Source organism: Lepidochelys olivacea (assembly GCF_965140295.1).
Source record: "Lepidochelys olivacea isolate rLepOli2 genome assembly, chromosome: 7".
NCBI classification, from domain to species: Eukaryota; Metazoa; Chordata; order Testudines; family Cheloniidae; genus Lepidochelys; species Lepidochelys olivacea.
In genome coordinates, this window is record NC_140417.1 from 95403757 (window position 1) to 95422381 (window position 18625).

At 39.8% G+C, this 18625-nt stretch overlaps 2 protein-coding genes across 8 annotated transcripts in view; one reads left to right on the forward strand and one right to left on the reverse strand.

The window, feature by feature from the left end:
* Nucleotides 1-18625, reverse strand: part of BLNK (B cell linker) — a 135007-nt gene that overhangs the window by 24971 nt on the left and 91411 nt on the right. For 4 of the 7 annotated variants that reach the window (XM_084635613.1, XM_084635611.1, XM_084635616.1 and 1 more), the window contains 8 exons: nucleotides 16710-16775; nucleotides 11733-11789; nucleotides 8703-8752; nucleotides 7526-7566; nucleotides 5792-5948; nucleotides 3442-3593; nucleotides 2830-2908; nucleotides 416-505 (listed from right to left, as the gene is read on the reverse strand). In XM_084635613.1, coding sequence (XP_084491739.1) covers nucleotides 416-505; nucleotides 2830-2908; nucleotides 3442-3593; nucleotides 5792-5948; nucleotides 7526-7566; nucleotides 8703-8752; nucleotides 11733-11789; nucleotides 16710-16775 — 692 coding nt within the window. The remainder of the gene's footprint in view (nucleotides 1-415; nucleotides 506-2829; nucleotides 2909-3441; nucleotides 3594-5791; nucleotides 5949-7525; nucleotides 7567-8702; nucleotides 8753-11732; nucleotides 11790-16709; nucleotides 16776-18625) is intronic. The other 3 variants (XM_084635612.1, XM_084635617.1, XM_084635615.1) reach the window with 1 other exon arrangement.
* DNTT (DNA nucleotidylexotransferase) overlaps nucleotides 1-18625 on the forward strand; it is a 478907-nt gene that overhangs the window by 24173 nt on the left and 436109 nt on the right. The gene's annotated exons all lie outside the window — the stretch shown is intronic.

Consider the following 18625-nt stretch of genomic DNA (forward strand, 5'->3'; position numbering starts at 1 on the left):
TCACACCCCTCAATGACTAAAGTTTTAGCGCTGAAAGTGGCAGTGTAGACACAGCCTGTCTGTTCACTGAAGATGAAAGTGAGGCATGAGGATGAACCTGCGGTGCATGGGCCACACTCCAGAGAATACCTGCCATTGGCGGGCGTAGCAGGCTTTCAGACTTCCTACTTTTATAGATAGGGAGCAAGATTATCCATCTGCCCCCCCACCAATTGTCACTGGAGGAAACAAATGGCAAGTAGTTGGCTGTTTCCAGGGATAAGCAAAAGTCTGAGCTGGTTCAGCCATCCCTAATTATGTGCAACATAGTAACACTTTTTCCATCCAGAAATCATACTATTGCATTTCCAAACCCCATTGTCAAAACAGGGTGTCTACAAGATGATCCTTTTACACCAATATAAACTTCGCATACCTAGCATGAAGGGAGACACAGGAGCAGGAGAGGACGTGGTAGAGCTAGGAAGAACTGGCTTTGTTGGTTTGGTAGATCTGTTTACAGGAGCTTAAAACAAATAAAAAAAAGAGACAAACATACAAATGTCATGTCTATGAAATGAGAACAAATACAAAGAAGGTCTGAAGGCTAGTCAAGAGACCTTGAGAAATTCATCTGTGGCAGAAAAAGAGCCTCTGACTCGTGTGAGTAACCTTATTCTCAGTGCTTCCACCTTGCCATAAATATCCAAGATTGTCAACCGTGTGAAAGTGCAGAGTCACATACTGTTCAACTGACTTTTCACTTTAGCACAGCTAAGTAAACCCCCAGGTGCAATTGAGGTAAAAAATGAATCCCCACATTTGTTTGTTAAAAATCTGCTGGGACACCCCAGCATGTGGAGAATGTTAATGAAGCGGTACTCTTGGATGAGAAGAGAGGCATGCCAAACCAAGCCAAGATTCTCAGTTGTAGGGGTGCAGGACTGTGAAAGGTCATGGAAAGAGAGGTAGGAGCCAAACATGGCAGTTGGGAAAGACAACCCTAACTTTTGCCCTTGGACTTTCCTAGCTACAGGACCCACATTGCCCCTCCTCACTTGACTGCAGTCTCTTTAGTGCTTTCCCCACTTCATTATGAACTAGGGCTGTTGATTAATCACAGTTAACTCACGCAATTAATTCAAAAAATTAATTGTAATTCAAAAAATTAATCATGATTAATCGCAGTTTAAATCGCACTGTTCAGAGAATACGAACTGAAATTTATTAAATATTTTTGGATGTTTTTCTAAATTTTCAAATATATCAATTTCAGTTACAACACAGAATACAAATTATACAGTGCTCACTTTATATTATTTTTTTTACAAATATTTGCACTGTAAAAATGATAAAAGAAATAATATTTTTCACTGCACCTCATACAAGTACTGTAATGCAATCTCTTTATCATGAAAGTATAACTTACAATGTAGATTTTGTTGTTGTTACATAACTGCACTCAAAAACAAAAAAAATGTAAAACTTTAGAGCCCACAAGTCCACGAAATCCTACTTCTTGTTCAGCCAATTGCTACGAGAAACAAGTTTGTTTACATTTATGGGAGATAATGCTGCCCACTTCTTAATTAAAAGTGAGAACAGGCATTTGCATGGCATTTTTGTAGCCAGCATTGCAAGAGATTTACGTGCCAGATATGCTAAACATTCATATACCCCTTCATGCTTCGGCCACCATTCCAGAGAACATGTTTCCGTGCTGATGGCACTCGTTAAAAACAAAAAAAGCATTAATTAAATTTGTGACTGAACTCCTTGGGGGAGAATTGTATGTCTCTGGCTCTGTTTTACCCACCTTCTGCCATATATTTCATGTTATAGCAGTCTCTGATGATGACACAGCACATGTTGTTCATTGTAAGAACACTTTCACTGCAGATATGACAAAATTCAAAGATGGTACCAAGGTGACATTTATAAAGATAGCTACAGCACTCAACCCAAGGTTTAAGAATCTGAAGTGCCTTCCAAAATCTGAGGGGGATGAGGTATGGAGCATGCTTTCAGAAGTCTTAAAAGAGAAACACTCTAATGTGGAAACTACAGAACCCAAACCACCAAAAAAGAAAATCAACCTTCTGCTGGTAGCATCTGACTCAGATGATGAAAATGAACACATGACAGTCCTCGCTGCTTTGGATCGTTATCTAGCAGAATCCATCATCAGCATGGACACGTCCTCTGGAATGGTAGTAATGCTGCCCTTAAAGCATGAAGGGACATACAAATCTTTAGCGCATCTGGCACCTAAATATTTTGTGCCACCAGCTACAACTGTGCCATGCAAACGCTTGGTCTAACTTTCAGGTGACATTGTAAACAAGAAGCAGGCAGCATTATCTCATGCAAATGTAAAAAAACTTGTTTGTCTGAGCCATTCGTTGAACAAGAAGTAGGACTGAGTGGACTTGTAGGCGCTAAAGTTTTACATTGGTTTATTTTTGAGTGCAGTTATTTTTTGTACATAATTCTACATTTGTAAGTTCAATTTTCATGATAAAGAGATTGCACTACAGTACTTGTAAAGGGGAAATTGAAAAATACCATTTCTTTCTTTTTTTTTTACAGTGTAAACATTTGTACTCAAAAATATAAAATGAGAACTGTACACTTTATATTCTGTGTTGTAATTGAAATCAATAGATTTGAAAATGTGGAAAACATCCAAAAACATTTAAATGTATTCTATTATTATTTAACAGTGCAATTAATCACGATTAATTTTTTAATAGCTTGACAGCCCTACTATGAACCCTAGCAACAGACATCCAGTGGCACGGTGTTTACCCTAGAGTAAAATTATCATGTGCTTAAAAGATTAACACTCACGTTTTGTAGATGGTGAGGTACTGCCTTCCGTTGGTTCAATGTAGTTATTGTCATCATCTACAGGCACGATATAATCATCCTGAGAAAAATGCAGAGAAAAGCTACAAGCTAAGCGTGCATTATGTCAAATACACCACACGGCACAAGCCTGTTTTAGCAGGGACGGACAAGATGAACTAACGCCAATGATTGTCTCAGGCATCTAAACTCCCTCTGTGGCTGGATAAGGCTGGGCTTTTCCATGGACATTTCCCCTTCACCAAACAGCTCCAATTGTGGCACAGCTGATCGATCATTTACTGTCTCAGTACTCTGTAGCCCTGCCCCGGTGCTCAATATTTCTGTTCCTTCCCCACCTGTCAGCAGTCTGTCTCTGGTGAACAGAGAATGCTAAGTGGGCTGAATGGCCCCACAGATTTACGATGTGGGTAAATGTCCACCAGAAACTAGTGTGAGACTATGCATTTATTTTTATGACCTACGTAATGATTTGAGCCACAGGAGTCAGATGTGAAAGGCTAGCATATTAAACACGTGCAGCATGTAGTTTGTGATACTTATGGGGGCATAATTCATCTGTACTGTAAAGACTTGTGTATCTGTGAATATTACCTCATCCTCATTGAACTCTTTGGTCTTGGGTGGCATTTTTGGTTTCAGAGAGGCAGATGATGATGGCAGAGATGGTTTAGATGGCTTCTTGGGTTTAATTAAAGACTGACTTGGCCTGCATGGCAGTGGCTCCTGGTGGGTAGTGCGATTGTCTTTAAATGAAGGGAGAAATAACAAGTTTAGTACATAATTACTCACTAACTGCAAACAGTTGTTTTAATATCTATGCAAACTGACAGGTTTCAGAGTAACAGCCGTGTTAGTCTGTATTCGCAAAAAGAAAAGGAGTACTTGTGGCACCTTAGAGACTAACCAATTTATTTGAGCATGAGCTTTCGTGAGCTATAGCTCACTTCATCGGATGCATACCGTGGAAACTGCAGCAGACTTTATATACACACAGAGAATATGAAACAATACCTCCTCCCACCCCACTGTCCTGCTGGTAATAGCTTATCTAAAATGATCATCAGGTTGGGCCATTTCCAGCACAAATCCAGGTTTTCTCACCCTCCACCCCCCCACACAAATTCACTCTCCTGCTGATGATAGCCCATCCAAAGTGACAACTCTTTACACAATGTGCATGATAATCAAGTTGGGCCATTTCCTGCACAAATCCAGGTTCCCTCACCCCCCTCCCAAAAACCACACACACAAACTCACTATCCTGCTGGTAATAGCTCATCCAAAGTGACCACTCTCCCTACAATGTGCATGATAATCAAGGTGGGCCATTTCCAGCACAAATCCAGGTTTTCTCACACCCCCCACACCCCCATACACACACAAACTCACTCTCCTGCTGGTAATAGCTCATCCAAACTGACCACTCTCCAAGTTTAAATCCAAGTTAAACCAGAACATCTGGGGGGGGGGGGTAAGGAAAAAACAAGGGGAAATAGGCTACCTTGCATGACGACTTAGCCACTCCCAGTCTCTATTTAAGCCTATTTATTTGTGTGGGGGGGTGGAGGGTGAGAAAACCTGGATTTGTGCTGGAAATGGCCCAACCTGATGATCATTTTAGATAAGCTATTACCAGCAGGACAGTGGGCTGGGAGGAGGTATTGTTTCATATTCTCTGTGTGTATATAAAGTCTGCTGCAGTTTCCACGGTATGCATCCGATGAAGTGAGCTGTAGCTCACGAAAGCTCATGCTCAAATAAATTGGTTAGTCTCTAAGGTGCCACAAGTACTCCTTTTCTTTATGCAAACTGAGCGTCTTTACTCTGCCTATAGCATAAGTCATATAGAATGTTCTGTGACTGGAGGTAACAAGAATCTATTATGTTCTATAGTCCTTAAGTACTGTGGCATATAAATTCCCATGCAGCAAGGTGGGTGAGACTAAAATAGATGATATGGCCAGCTTCTCTGGGGTACCACCAAAATACCTACAAAGAACTGGGTAATACAATTTCTCATTATTTGAAGTGTGTGCAAATAATGTGTTTATTACCTATCCAGCTACTTGTCTGGCACTGTAGTAGTCGAGTGCCTTCTATATGTCCAGTACCTGAGCCTCATATAATGAAACTGAAAGAGACGGGGGAAGAGGTGTGCAGTGAGGGGATGGTTATGTTGATATTCCTTTTCCCAATGTTCTAAATCTTGGTCCACCTGAAGTTAATATAAAAACTTCCAATGACTTCAATGGGACCAGTATTTGGCTCAGAATATAATGTTGAAGGGAAGAGAAGGGTTTGTTTGTTGGAGCAATATAAGCAGAGTCATCTCCTTCAAGTCCTGTTTTTAAGGCTACCTGCTTCCTACTCCCAATTGTTAAGGGCAGCATAGGCTTAGATCTCTAGGACTGTTATGGCCCCTGTTTTGCACTTGCTTGGCTAACAAGTTAGGGTACAAACAAGATAGAAAACAGGGGTCCTTTAATGTTTTGTTCTTCCTGCTTGACCTTAAATCAGCTAGGGAAGAACCGATCCCCAGATTAGGCTAACTGGGTGATTCCTGAGGCGTGCTCAGTGAAATTTCTCCCCAAGGTTCCCATGCATATTGTTTTATTACTCGGTTTATAAGTGCTCATCACAAAGCCTGTAGGCCTTCTACAAAATATATTAACAAAAACTTGGGAGACAGTTGCAATGCTGTGGGGGGTGTCACCCACCAGCAAATCCATGAATCCTTCCAGAAAGTAAGCACCCTGATAATTGGGGTCAGGAACAAACAGGCCCTCTTCCTTTTGAGGCTAACGCCTGAGAAAAGGACGGGCTTTACACCACATTAACACCATTTGAAATTCTTTTCTTGTTTTTCAATTTGTTCATGGTGCCACTGGTATCAATAGCTGAAGGACTGACAGGCTTGTGTAACCAAAGATTTCATAGGTACCTGCATATTCTCCCCTTGAAAATGAAAATGATGAGGGAATCTTCTTTTTCTCTTGCTCGGTTGGAGGGGGCTCATAACTGTCATCACAGTTCTCTTCACTTGGGACCACATACATCTCTGAATCAGAGTGGGCATCTGGATTTTCATAATCGCTGTCCTAGAAACATACAGCTTCCCATTTCTTACTTTGTAAAACACTTGGAGTTTCATTCGTGGAAGTAACACTCAAACATCCCACCAGTTGCATTATTTGCTAACCTACAAAAACACTTGCTTGTCATATGACAGTTATGAACATGGTCAACTTCATTAGTGTTACTCTATTTCATCATAAAACATATTTAGAATATTTTTGCTCTAGAGAGAAAGGATTTAACAAAGTGCTAACACCCTGATTTTCAGTACCCCTATGCTTTCCTCTCATCACCACTGGAACACCACAGACCTCTCACTTCCTATTTCTGCCTTCTCCCTCCCATCTCCACAGGCCCTCTGCTAAGCTGGGACTGCATCCCCCGCACATCAGTGAGTCAACAGACTTCTGCTTCTCCACCAGCCCTGGGAGCCAGCCCCTTCCCAGTCTCAACCTCAGCTGATGATGTGACCTCTATCTCCCCGTTCTGGTTCCTGGTCTTCAGGGAGAGGTCAGGAACTAGCATCAGGAGGAAACAGCATGCTTTAGGGAAGCAAGTTATAGAATCAGGAGTGTTCTTCGCCCTGTGGCAGGATGGGTCATGATTTGCTTCACTCTAAAGTCCTGAGGAGACCTTACCATCCTCTACCCTACCTGATAGGGCTTCGCCACCAAAGCCCAAGATAGCCATTCACCATGTGACATCTACCTGGGAATTAGCTAGTTTTCTAAGGGTTAATGAATAATCTTCACACTCTTTATGCAAGGAAAATCTGGGCATCTCAAACATAAAAGAATTAGAGATTGTCCTGAGCTACAAAGTTTGGATCTGAACTTTCTTCAAATTTAGGCAAATTTAGGGGTGTTCAGACCTGGAATTCTGTAGAGGGTCCACCTCAAGTATCATGGAATAAAGGAAAATGGATAAATATTAAATATATTTGAAATGTCAGAAAATGGTGACCAAATCTTACAATAGAGGAGAGTGAATTTATATAGGTTGTATGGTCTCTGGGGGCAGGAACTGTAGGTGAAATCCTGAACTTATTGAAATCAATGGGACTTTTGCCATTGTCTTCAATGGGGCAAGTTTTCACCCTGTGTTTTTTCTAGTGTTTGGAAAATGCCTAACACATTGTGGGTGCTACCAGTGTCAAAATAAGCGATGCCAAAAATAAGTCACTAACCACAAATTTGACAACACTGATGAATAAGTGAAATCTAAAAGTATCTGTAAATCTTCTAGTTAAGAACAGGCCAGTGTTTTTTTCAAAAGTGGCCACTAATTTTGGTTGCCCCGTTTTTTGGGTGCTCAAGATGAGACACCATAACCCTAAATTTGCAAGATGCTAATCATCTACAGCTACCATTAACAATGCTTCTGAATGTTGGGTCCAGGTATTTCTAAGCTGGGTACCCAAAAATCGAGGCACCTAAATCAGTAGCTGCTTTTGAAAATTTTCAACATCGTGAATATAATAGGATTTTAATAGTAGAAATGTAAATTTGCCTGAAATTATCTGATTCAGAACTAAACTTTCATTATGTGTGGTCCTAATTGAAAGAGTAACTGCTTTATGACCCCAGGAAAATATACTTACAAAATCATCAGACCATTGTTCATCTTCATCCTCTGCATGTTCTAAACCAAACATTTAAGTTATTTAAGGGAATAGAATAGTGATCACAAACATTCATCTTAACTACTGATTGAATGGCTCTGTTGCATTCCAGTCTCTCTCTCTCTCTCACACACACACACACACAAAATTCCTGAAAGTTTGTGCGAGAAACAGTTGGTTTTGGCTGAACAGTATTGGCAATTAGAATTCTGCTTCTGTTGCTTATTTGGTTTTAGAAATTAATTGAGAGTGCTCATGAAAGAGTCCCAGATGGATGCGCTGGACAACGCAGTCCTCTACTTATTCCCAGTCTGAATAGTAGCAATGCAAGCTTCCCCACACTGCCATGCCCGTGTCTCCCTTTTTTTAAAGGAAACAAAGAGAGAGGAAGAGCTCGTTCAGCCCTCTTGACAATTCAGTTCTTGGCCTCTCTGGTAAAGTTCCAAATTGGATGCCAATTAATTATGATAGTTTTAAGGATGTGGAAGCCTGTCAACTTGGAACTGGCTATGGAAGTCACTGAACGATTTAGATTGACAACTTCCAGTCACTCCCCACCTAGTCTGCTGCTGTTTTACTTTATTTTCTCCTTAACAAAACAATTCTTAACACTTCAAAACAAAGGTAAAACAAAATTGCAGGCAGTGAAGATGTAAAATAAGCAAATATAGCTCCACTCACACTTGAAGATAATGTTTGATGCCATCATTATATTAGCACCAACATCAGATTCCATTATTGTGGGAAGGAGACCTTTTTGCCCATAGTTTCTTTCTTTACTTTCACTTCACAAGCATCATAAGCCCTGAACTGGACTGGCTCTCCATCCAGCATGGCTGGATATGGAGCCTTCTCCCGGTTGGGAATGGCCTAGAGATGGATCCCATAGAGTGGGTGAAAGCTGCTTCGGAGAGTCAGCTAGCAGGGGCACTTGCTATCAACTACTTCTTACTATTTGTTCTTCCCATTGGGGCAGCTCTCCACAGTTTGCTTTCTATAGTTTTGCACTATAAGTTGAACTAGAAAGAATTGGACTATAAGTTATTGGTAATGGTTTAGGATTCACCTCGCATAGAAGATAAATGTGAGCAAATATGCAGTTGTAACACTCTTAGAAAAAAATATACAGTTTAACGTTCCATTAAGCCATCCTTACCTGAAGCATAATCCCTTTGTGGTACACTTGGTGGGGGTTTATTTTTTAGCCTGTAAACAATAATTATTACATTTATGATCCAATAGGTAATAGTTGCAGGAAGGCAAGCATTAGCCAGATGCACAAAAAAAGCTGATGACAAAAGATATCTGCAACTGAAGACACAGGTCATTGTCACAGATATTCAGCCAATTGCTGCACGCAAATACTCTGAAAAGAGAGTACTTTTTGGAAACAGCCAAGAATATAGACTGCAATCTGAGTTTTTTGTTAAGAATTTTTTTTTTTAAAGAAACACACATACAGAGGAGCAGAAGCTATAGGCAGCATTATACATTATAGATATGTGCATATCTGTTTGAAGAAGTAAAGCTGATTGAGGTTCACAAAAATCCTAGTAAGAGGTTTATATGTGAGATGATAAAAGAGTACAGTGCTCTCTGGTTCTAATTTACAACTTTAGATTTGCATTCACTTTAAATTCTAATTGAGGCTTAAAAAAGTTTTCCCAGGCTGTCTCTCAGCCAGATTCTGATCTCACTTACAATGATTTTGTACATGTATTGCTCCTGAAGTCAATGGGGTTACTGATTTATGCTGGTATCAGATCAGATCTGGGGTCTCAACCTCTGCATCTGTCACATGTATGAGGTATGCATGTTTGGTACAATAATGGAAGTACTAACACAGAAAGTCTCACACCAATTATTTTTCATAAGGCAATACAATTTGAATAGCTTTGGTTCTGTAATATTTAGTGAATCAAAATATTATTTAGAGAAAGATTGAAACATTCTTCATAGGCTTCTCTTCATTTTCAACTGTGCTATGCTATACCTAGAATTTAAAATCATGCAGGTTCCTGTTTGTTTAATTGTAAGCCCTGGGAGAGCACCCCCAGGAGCTTAGTGTAGTGATCTATTTATTATTCCATTAATGATCTGACATTACCTCATAAGAAGAGAGGCACATTTCTGTGAAGTTATTCAAGCCAGATCCAATGGTGCATCTGGACTATTACATGCTTGAGTGGAAGTATCTGAAGCTAGTAATGTTTTGCTTTTTGGATTAATATAAAGCATTAATACAATTTGCATTAAAATGTCCTTTTATAATAATTCTTAATATATGTAAGCAGAGTCAAAATGAGCTCTACCCAGACATCTGGTGGTGAGCTGTGAAAAAGGACTTCAGGGGCTGATCTCGTTTGCATGGGCACACCCACCCTGCCTAACATGATGGACTGCCTGCCCAAATGGTCACTTTGGCTGCCGTGGGATCCCCAGTCTCTTTGTTATTGGGGTAGGAGTAATAAAGAGTTGTTATCCTAGTTTTGTGAATCAAGGACAGTAGAACTGTACTTGGCAGATCACTCAGCCATCGACCCGAGCAGCGGAGCATGTAAGGTGCCCCCCATACCACCCTCCACTTCCACTCAGGCTGGGAGGTAAACTCTGCAGATGAACTTCTGAACTCTGGGGGCTGCACTGACCAAGGTCAGAAACTGTGTGTGTGTGTGGGGTGGGGTGACTGTTGGGTTGCTGGACTTAAGACTCTGAGGGGAAAAGGACACTGCCAAACTTACTTGGGGGTGGGTCTTTTGCTCATGGTTTGTGTTATGAATCCTGTTTGTGGTGTTTCCCCAACATAATGGTGCAGTGTTTCCTTCCTTTATTAAAAGGCTTTTGCTACACTCAGACTCTGTGCTTTCTAGATGGGAAATATTGCCTCTTAGAGACGCCCAGGGGGGTGGTATGTAATTGTCCCAGGTCACAGGGTGGGGGCTCGAGCTGGTTTTGCATTGTGTTATTGAAATGGAACCCCTAGATACTGAACCTGGCCCTTGTTGCTGCCAACTCTGATGGGCAGCAGGGTTACATATATAATCCAACAATTTTTCCTTAGCACTGATGAGACCGCACCCCGGGCCTGAGCCAGTGCCCAAGACAATGGAGAGACTTCCATTGACTCCAGTGGGCTTTCAATCAGGTCCCAAAAGAAGTGCTTCTGGGGATGTTGTTTGCAGAGCTGAGTGTATAATTCACCAGGAATAATGTCCACAGTGACTGTAACTTTTTCTTGTGCTCTTGAAGGTTTCTGAGCCATTGTGATTTCCTTCAATTTATTCTCTCATTTTTTCCCCAGTTTTGTTTTTTTAACAGTTTGCTGCAATAATTTGATATCAATATTCAAGACTTGGACACGCTGCTTACTTGTGACTGTTCAGCTAAGACCCACAGCTAAATGTTGTTTCTGTTCCCTGATTGGGTCAGTGCATCTGACTGAATACCCAGATGTACAAATGTAAAGATTTGGTTTCTGCGAATGATTTCTACCATAGTTAGTGCCAGTGAAACTCTACTGCTCATACAGTTGTAGAAAGTACATGTATGCATGGTGAAGGTATGGCCAAAATAAATTCGTTACCAAGCTCAAGAAAATATCCACGGAACATTTTTCACAGAGGTTGCCCAGCTCTCTTGATTAGTAGTGTCACAGAAGAAGGTATAGGTAGTTCTTCCTTGCTGAATGGTTACTAGTGCCCAACAATATGGGTATAACTTACCCTGCAGGTAGTATGTTATTAAGCATTCTTAACAGCATTATTCCTATATCTCATCCAGGTTAGCACAGGCATGTTAAAAAGGAGAAACCAGGGCCACTGCCAGGGGAAATGGCTGCTGCTTTGTCCCAAGTCTAGGTTTGACGGAGAGGCTGGCCCCAAATCCAGCAGGGTGCTCTGTGCTGGATTTGTGCTGAGGTGCACAAGGACACCAGAGACAAAGGAAGAGGGTGGAGAAGCCAATAAGGACCCTTCTGACGGAGAGGGATGTGTGGCTTGGTCCATATTGTAGGTGTTCGGATCATAAATTGGGAGGGCTTGCTTCAGTATTTTGACCAAGAATCTGTAAATCCTGGCTGTGGCCCTGGCAGAATATGTAAATATGTTACAACAAAAGCATGTGAAGCACAGAAGAGCTCTGTATCTGAGCCATCTATCATGCCTTGTGTGGTTCTGAAATAGCATACCGATCCCAAGTATTTTTCCCAGTTTTGCAAATTAAGGCCACTTGTTCATTTTGGAACCTAAATAGCAATAGAAAAGAAATGGTTTCTGTCACAGAAATGAAACAATTTATGGCCACATCTGTATTTGTTAGTCTCTTCAAATATGTTAGTTATTCTAAAATTCAAACACAAACCCACAGAAAAGATACTGCACTGTATTAATATTATTTAGTGAGTGTCAACACTGTGGAATCCTGGTCCCATTGACGTCAGTGGGAATTTTGCCATTGACTGGAATGAGGCCATGATTTCACCCACTATTTCTGCAATATGCAAACACGAATGACAAGATCCCTGTTTCTGGGAGCTTACTGTCTAGTTACTGTACATGCTGATGAAATAATAAATATGTACACTTATAATACTTTTACTCTTTAGGGCTGCTTTTTGTAAGCAATGGCAAATGGCATGATCCTGCTCCTGTTGAAGTTAATAGCAAAACTCCAAATGACTTCAGTAGAAGAGGATCAAGTCCTATCTAAGTGCATGTTGTTCAAGGGAGAGATTATAGTTGTTTTTCAGCATATCTTTTATCTGCAAACTAGTCAATTACATCAGAAGAGATTCCAAAAGAAATCATGGTGGTAAGAATTTCAAATCACTTTGAAAGTGCTCTAAATATATTCTGTTCTGTATTTAAGTTAAATTTGATAGACTTGTGAGTTAATCCTTCTGGAAAAGTCCTATAGACCTGAATAGGAATTTACAGAAATTACCCACTCTAAAATATACAGGCTGAAATCCTGACCACCCTGAAGTCAGTGGCAAAGCTCCCATTGACTGCAGTGGGGCCAGACTTTCACCCATAAGTTTATTAGAGAATGAGATATCCTTTGTGGAGGTTTGTGAAACATCCTACAGAATTCCATAGCTGGGATATAATTTTCAATTCTACAAGACTCATCCAAAATAAAAATAAATCCAAACAGGTTTTTGAGAATATTTACAGCTGTTTAAAAATAACATAACACATCTTTCTGCATCATTAGCTTCAATAAGTAATCAGCTGGTATTTGAGGCATTTCATTTAATATGAGACCAGCACTGCTGTAGTAGCTTTGCACACCATACACTAGATAGCAGCTAGCAGGCAGTTAAGTGAATGAATGACTTCAATTTTTAAAAGTACCATGGTCTGAATCTTCCTCTCTGCAATGTGCTGAGCACTCTGAGGCTGATGCAGCAAAGCCCTTTGGCATGTGCCTAACTTTAGGCATAGGAATACTCCCACTGACATCAGAGGTACTACTCAGTTACTTGAAGTTGAAGAGGTGTGTAAGTCTTTGCGGGATGGTGGACAGGGTGTTTAATGAACTGCAGGACTGAACTCTAAGCCTTGTCCTGATGCTGTGTTCCTAGAAAACTTGTTTTTAGAGATTCCACCACTTGTGCTGGAGACTGGCACTCACTCCTCTATACCCGGCATTTCAGCCCACCTCTCCCAGCTTTTAAGAAATAGCTGAACAATTTTTGTTTTCAAAAATGTTCTTTAATTTTACTACTGTTGGCCCTTTCATACAGGATGTGTCCTTTTCTTCTGGTCCATTTTTGCTAACAAGGCTTTTTTTATTATATGCTTTCTTTAGCTGATGTTATGTTTTTACTGTATTTATTGTTGTGCAGTGCCCCGGGTGCACTACGTAAATACAACTATTATTAAAAAATAAATGCATTGAACCTGTCAAAACTTTGTCAAAACTCTGAACTAGTGCCGTTAAACTGATTGATAACAAACTGATCCCAAATTGGAATCTCATGATAGAGTGGAATGTTTTGTTGCTGCTTTGGAAGAGTCGGGTGATAAAGAAACTCTTTAAAATATTTATGAAGCTGCCCATGAGTGTTATTAATGTTCTTAATATGGTTTTACATATTTTCTTTGAACAAAACAGTGGTACTGTAATGTTTATGGCTACACGGTATAATACTTTTGACTTTAATGGACTGTCCCATTTATTAACAAAAGGCCTTGAGCATCAAAAATAAGAAATCTGAAACACATTACATTGGTACATAAATGGAAACACAAGTTTCCTTTTGGTTCAGCTAAGATACATGTATGATTATACTGTTTCTGTTTTGTTTCCTCTTTCTCCATGTGCTTCAGTTTGTTTCCTTGACTAGTTTGCAATATTATATACTCAGTGCATAGTGTGTAAAATACCACAGTTCCAGCTGCCATCTTCAGGATTGTATGAAAACGGGGGCACAGTAAGTGCTACAGAGTTATGGAGCAGGAGAGACCTGAAGTCTATGGATGTTTTGCTTGTGTGAGGCATGCAGGATCTCAGGTGCTGTGTCATCTCAGTAGCTGACCATGGCGGCACAAATGTCATCTCAAGGAATGGACAGATTCTGGTTACAGGCAGCCTCTTTATTTCACTTACTGCTGCTGGCTTTGTCAATGAAGTGTCACTGATGTCCCCAGGAAATTTTGGAAAAACTTTTTTGATGTAGAGACAGTTCATTTGATACTTCATCTAAGGCTTGATCCTGCAATGTGCTGAGTGTCCTGAGCTCCTACACCCTGCCTCAGCAAGCCACTTAAGCATCCGCAAATCTTTAAGGGTGAAATTTTGACTTTGTTGAAGTCAATGGGAGTTTTGCTATTGAATCCCATGGGGCCAGGATTTACCCAATAGTATGCAACTAGTCCCTTGCTGAATAGGATTTGCCCAATAGTATCCACAGTCCACAGAAAGAATCATAGGGTTGGAAGGGACTGCAACGATATAGTCTAAAAACATAATGATACATTAACTCATTGCCACCAGGTTCTGTCTCTGAATCTTGGAATCTTCTATTCCTACTATTATTGTTAACTTCTGCAATTTTATCATCTAATATTTGGTGTTTTTCTTGAAGCCCTAGCTCCATGTGAATATGAGAATCTCAGCTTTAAAACCCCCCAACAAGTTCTAGCCCTCAGGGTTTCAGAGAAAAGCACAAAAATGCGATCCCAGTGCAGCCCAAAGGCAATTTAAAAACATATTATTTTAAAGCACTCACATGATTGTTGGAAGCTAGACTTGTGATTTTGAATATTTGTTGCTGGCAATACTTCCCTACTCCCTGAGAAATAGAATTCCACCCCCCCTTTAAGAAGCTGCTTATTTCATATTTTCGTGGTTACTACTGAGCTCTATGCTGGGTTCACCCTTTAATAGACTCCTTCTCCAGCCTGCTTTTCTGGTAGCTGGCTCTTTAAATCTGGGAGCATTGAGAGCTGCAGCCCTATAATGGCCATTTTGTATCTATCTGATTCAGGCTGCACCTCGCACCCTTCCAGCTTGTAAGTACATTTAGATCCTATTATTTTCCCCCTTCTTCTTATTCTTAAAGAGGGGGCACATCCTCAAAGCCATACTGTTAAAAACCAGATTTCATCTCCAGGTGAAAGCAACTATGGTAAAATGATTTGTCTCTGTAAATTATAACTCTGAGATCCTTCTCTCATTTTTGTTATGTGCTTTCATCTTTGAGACATTTGCTGCTGACCCACTGTGATGTTAAGTCTAACTGCTCTAATTCTGCTACTGTGATATTATTCTTTATAAAAGCTAAGGTTTTGATTCTACTCCATGAGGGCAGACTCCTCATTATAGTTTCATGCAGGTCCAGAGCTCTGCAGTTTGTACATACACCATGTTAGAACCCCCCAAAAGGCAAAGTATGTTTGAGTTACTGAAGGCTCTACTCAACTGACAAAAGAAGTGCCAGTCAAAGGTAACACTGACGTTTAGCCCTTCACTTGTGCTGTTGTGCCTGTGTGTAGGCAATGAAGAGGTATAGATCCTATGTAACATCTGAATATGAGATTTTCTGCAAGCTGCAGCAATTCTTAATTACAACAGGGTGAGTGCAGGAAAAAGTGTAATGGTTAGCTTTGAATTTCCCTGCTTCATTCTCATGTGTATCACCAGGTCACAGCGAGGGAGAGCTTTATCACAAAACTGAGTCCATTTCCCCCACGAGGAGAGGACGCTCCCTACTTAGCAGATACTAAAATAATACTTTCCAATCTCGAATGTATCCATTATGGTTGCTGTTACTTAAGCACAGTTTTCTGTGTGCTTATACGTTTCCATTGTGTATGAGAGCTGCATCGATAGACTATACTGAGTAATTCTGTGTGTTGTTGTCCTATCATTGCAAATGCTTCCTGAAAACCTGGTAAATAACTTCTTTTTAAAGTTCATTTAATATATCTTGTGTACGTCTTTCTTACACCTATAGTAAATGATTCATGGATTATCAATGAGATTGTCACATACATATGTTAATCCCATGTGAAAGATATGGTGTATTCAAAATTAGTGTGCATGCTTAATAGCTATTGTGCTAAAAGATGAGTCTGACTTTGGAAATAAAGGATGTCTTATTAATATAACCACCCATGAAGAAACACTGGGATTTATCTACGCGTACATTGTGATTATTTAATGATAATCATTCTGCAATTTACTGCTGGACTAAGAATTTTAGGTTAGGGTTTTAGTGTTATGGGTTTCTTTTAGAACTTCTTAATATGTACGGAATGTTCAGGATTGAGTTTTGAAAATTATGGCTGATTAGTTGCATGAAGGTAGGAGTTCAAATTAAAATTAAATTGTAGGGGGTAGCCTGAACATAGGCCTAAAGAGAAAGGGGACACACAAACATTGCCTGGGAGAATCAACCTCAATGATACATTATATGTAGATATTGTTTAAACTGATCCACGAGCAGCTTATACTATAGAATAATTTGGGGCCTGATTCTGCAGCCGCTTCCATTGATATTAATGACAATCCTGCATGTGGAGCAGCTCTGGAATAAAGCTGTTATTAACATATGTCTATCCAGAAACATGCACTCCTACCCTCAACGTGGTCATACAACATGCTAGATATTCTGAGCTTTAAACAAGGTGCAATTATATCAACATCTATAACTTACTTTTTGAACTTGCTCATTATTCCAGTTTCATTTTTCTTGATATCATGTACCATCTTTTGAAGCTGCCTGTAAGAAATTGAACAAAACATCATGAAAATTGTATTGTGTGGCTGATAAGGCTATTTTTTTTAAACTATTACAATTATTTTCCTTTCAGTGTAATTGACACATCAAAAAGTTTGTTCACTATTAAGTATTTCACTTGCTATGGTCACTTGTACATACGCAATATTTTTCTGCCTTTCAACAAAACCCTTTGGCATGCTCTGCATTTGGGGAAAGAAAGATTATCCTTCTAGAGCCCAAAGTTTGGTGACGTTTAAACAGTATTCTAAGTCCAATCAAATGGCTGAAGCAGCAAAGCAATCAAGATGCATCACTGACTAAAGTGAAAAACTTGAATCCGTTATGCAATGTTTTCAGAGAATGGATTGACAGGTCTCTATATGTATGGTGGGAAATGCTCTCTGGTTTCTAATCTATATGAATCATCTAGATCAGTGCTTCTCAATTTCCTCCATATCACAGTCCCCATGTTACAACAGAAAAACAATTTTTTTCCAACCCTGCCTCCTGTCCCATGTAACAGTCCCCTTGTCTAGTCATGACTAGAACTGGGCAAATAATTGATTTTTTTTCTGTTTGCAAGCAGTCTCTCTTCCCCACCCCATTATTTTTATTTGACACAAATTGAATCAGAAAATTCCTGACAAATTTTGGCAAATCAAAAAAGTCCAATTCAGGTTAAAAAAAATTGTTCAACCTGAAACATTTTGTTTCTGAGCATTTTGAAAGGATTAGAATCACAAAATGGGTAGAGAAGATGGTGGGGATCTCCCTTATTTAGCTCAGTGGTTAGGGCATTCATCCAGGATGTGGGATGCCTGGTTTAAATTCCCCCCTCTGTCTGATATGGAGCAGGAATCTGAACTTGTGTCTTCCACCTCCAAATAGAGTACCCTAACCACAGGGCTAGAGGGTATTCTAAGGCAGGTCTCTCTTCTTTTGAAGCTGTTCCATTTTGTACAAAATACTTGAATAGTCATTGGAGCAGGGACTTTAACTGGGTGACTCCCACCCAGAAGAGTGTGATAATCACCAGGCTACAGAGCCATTTTCGCACTCTCTCTCTCTGACCCAAGTTCAAATCACTGCTCTGTCAGGCAGAGGGGGGATCTGGACCTGAATCCCCCATGTACTAGTTGAATGTCCAACTACTGGCTAAAAGATATAAATGGGGACCACCATCACCTCTTTCTCCTCTAGCTATTTTGTGAATGGTGCCAGTCAAGAAAAAACAATTGCCAAAAATATTTGTGAAATTCATATCAAATGTTTTGGATTGACCAAAAATGCATTTTTGGAGAATAAAAGATTTGTCCAAAAATCTTCACACTACTCTAGTCATGACTGTTAGGTTGAGAGCCCATGATTTCTAGACTATAGTTACATGATCTGATATATTTAGGGCTAAAGCCTATTTATCTGAATGTCAGTTAGTGCCATTGACTTCAGGAGGAATACTCTTGTGAGTAAGGTAATTTGAGTATCACTTAAATGAAATAAAGCTGAGTTCTTAACAAAAAAGAAAATGATTTAGGCACCCAAGGTGACTCCAATGACACAGAGTAACCTCTTTGTAAACATACTCATAAGGAAAAATTAGTTAAAATTGTAATAGGGAGAGCACAGCCTCATACAAACTTCTACAGAGAGACCATTTTATTTAGTTTTCATTGTTTTCTACTCAGGATACTCCAAGAGAAAAATTGAACTATATTAGATAAAATCTTCAAATCAAATCATGACCAACAGGAAGAATAAATGTGATTTTAAAAAATGGTCTGTCTGAAAGCCTGCCTACAATCATTAGAAGTTATCAACTCATTCCATATTTTATTTTCACTTTGTTTTAT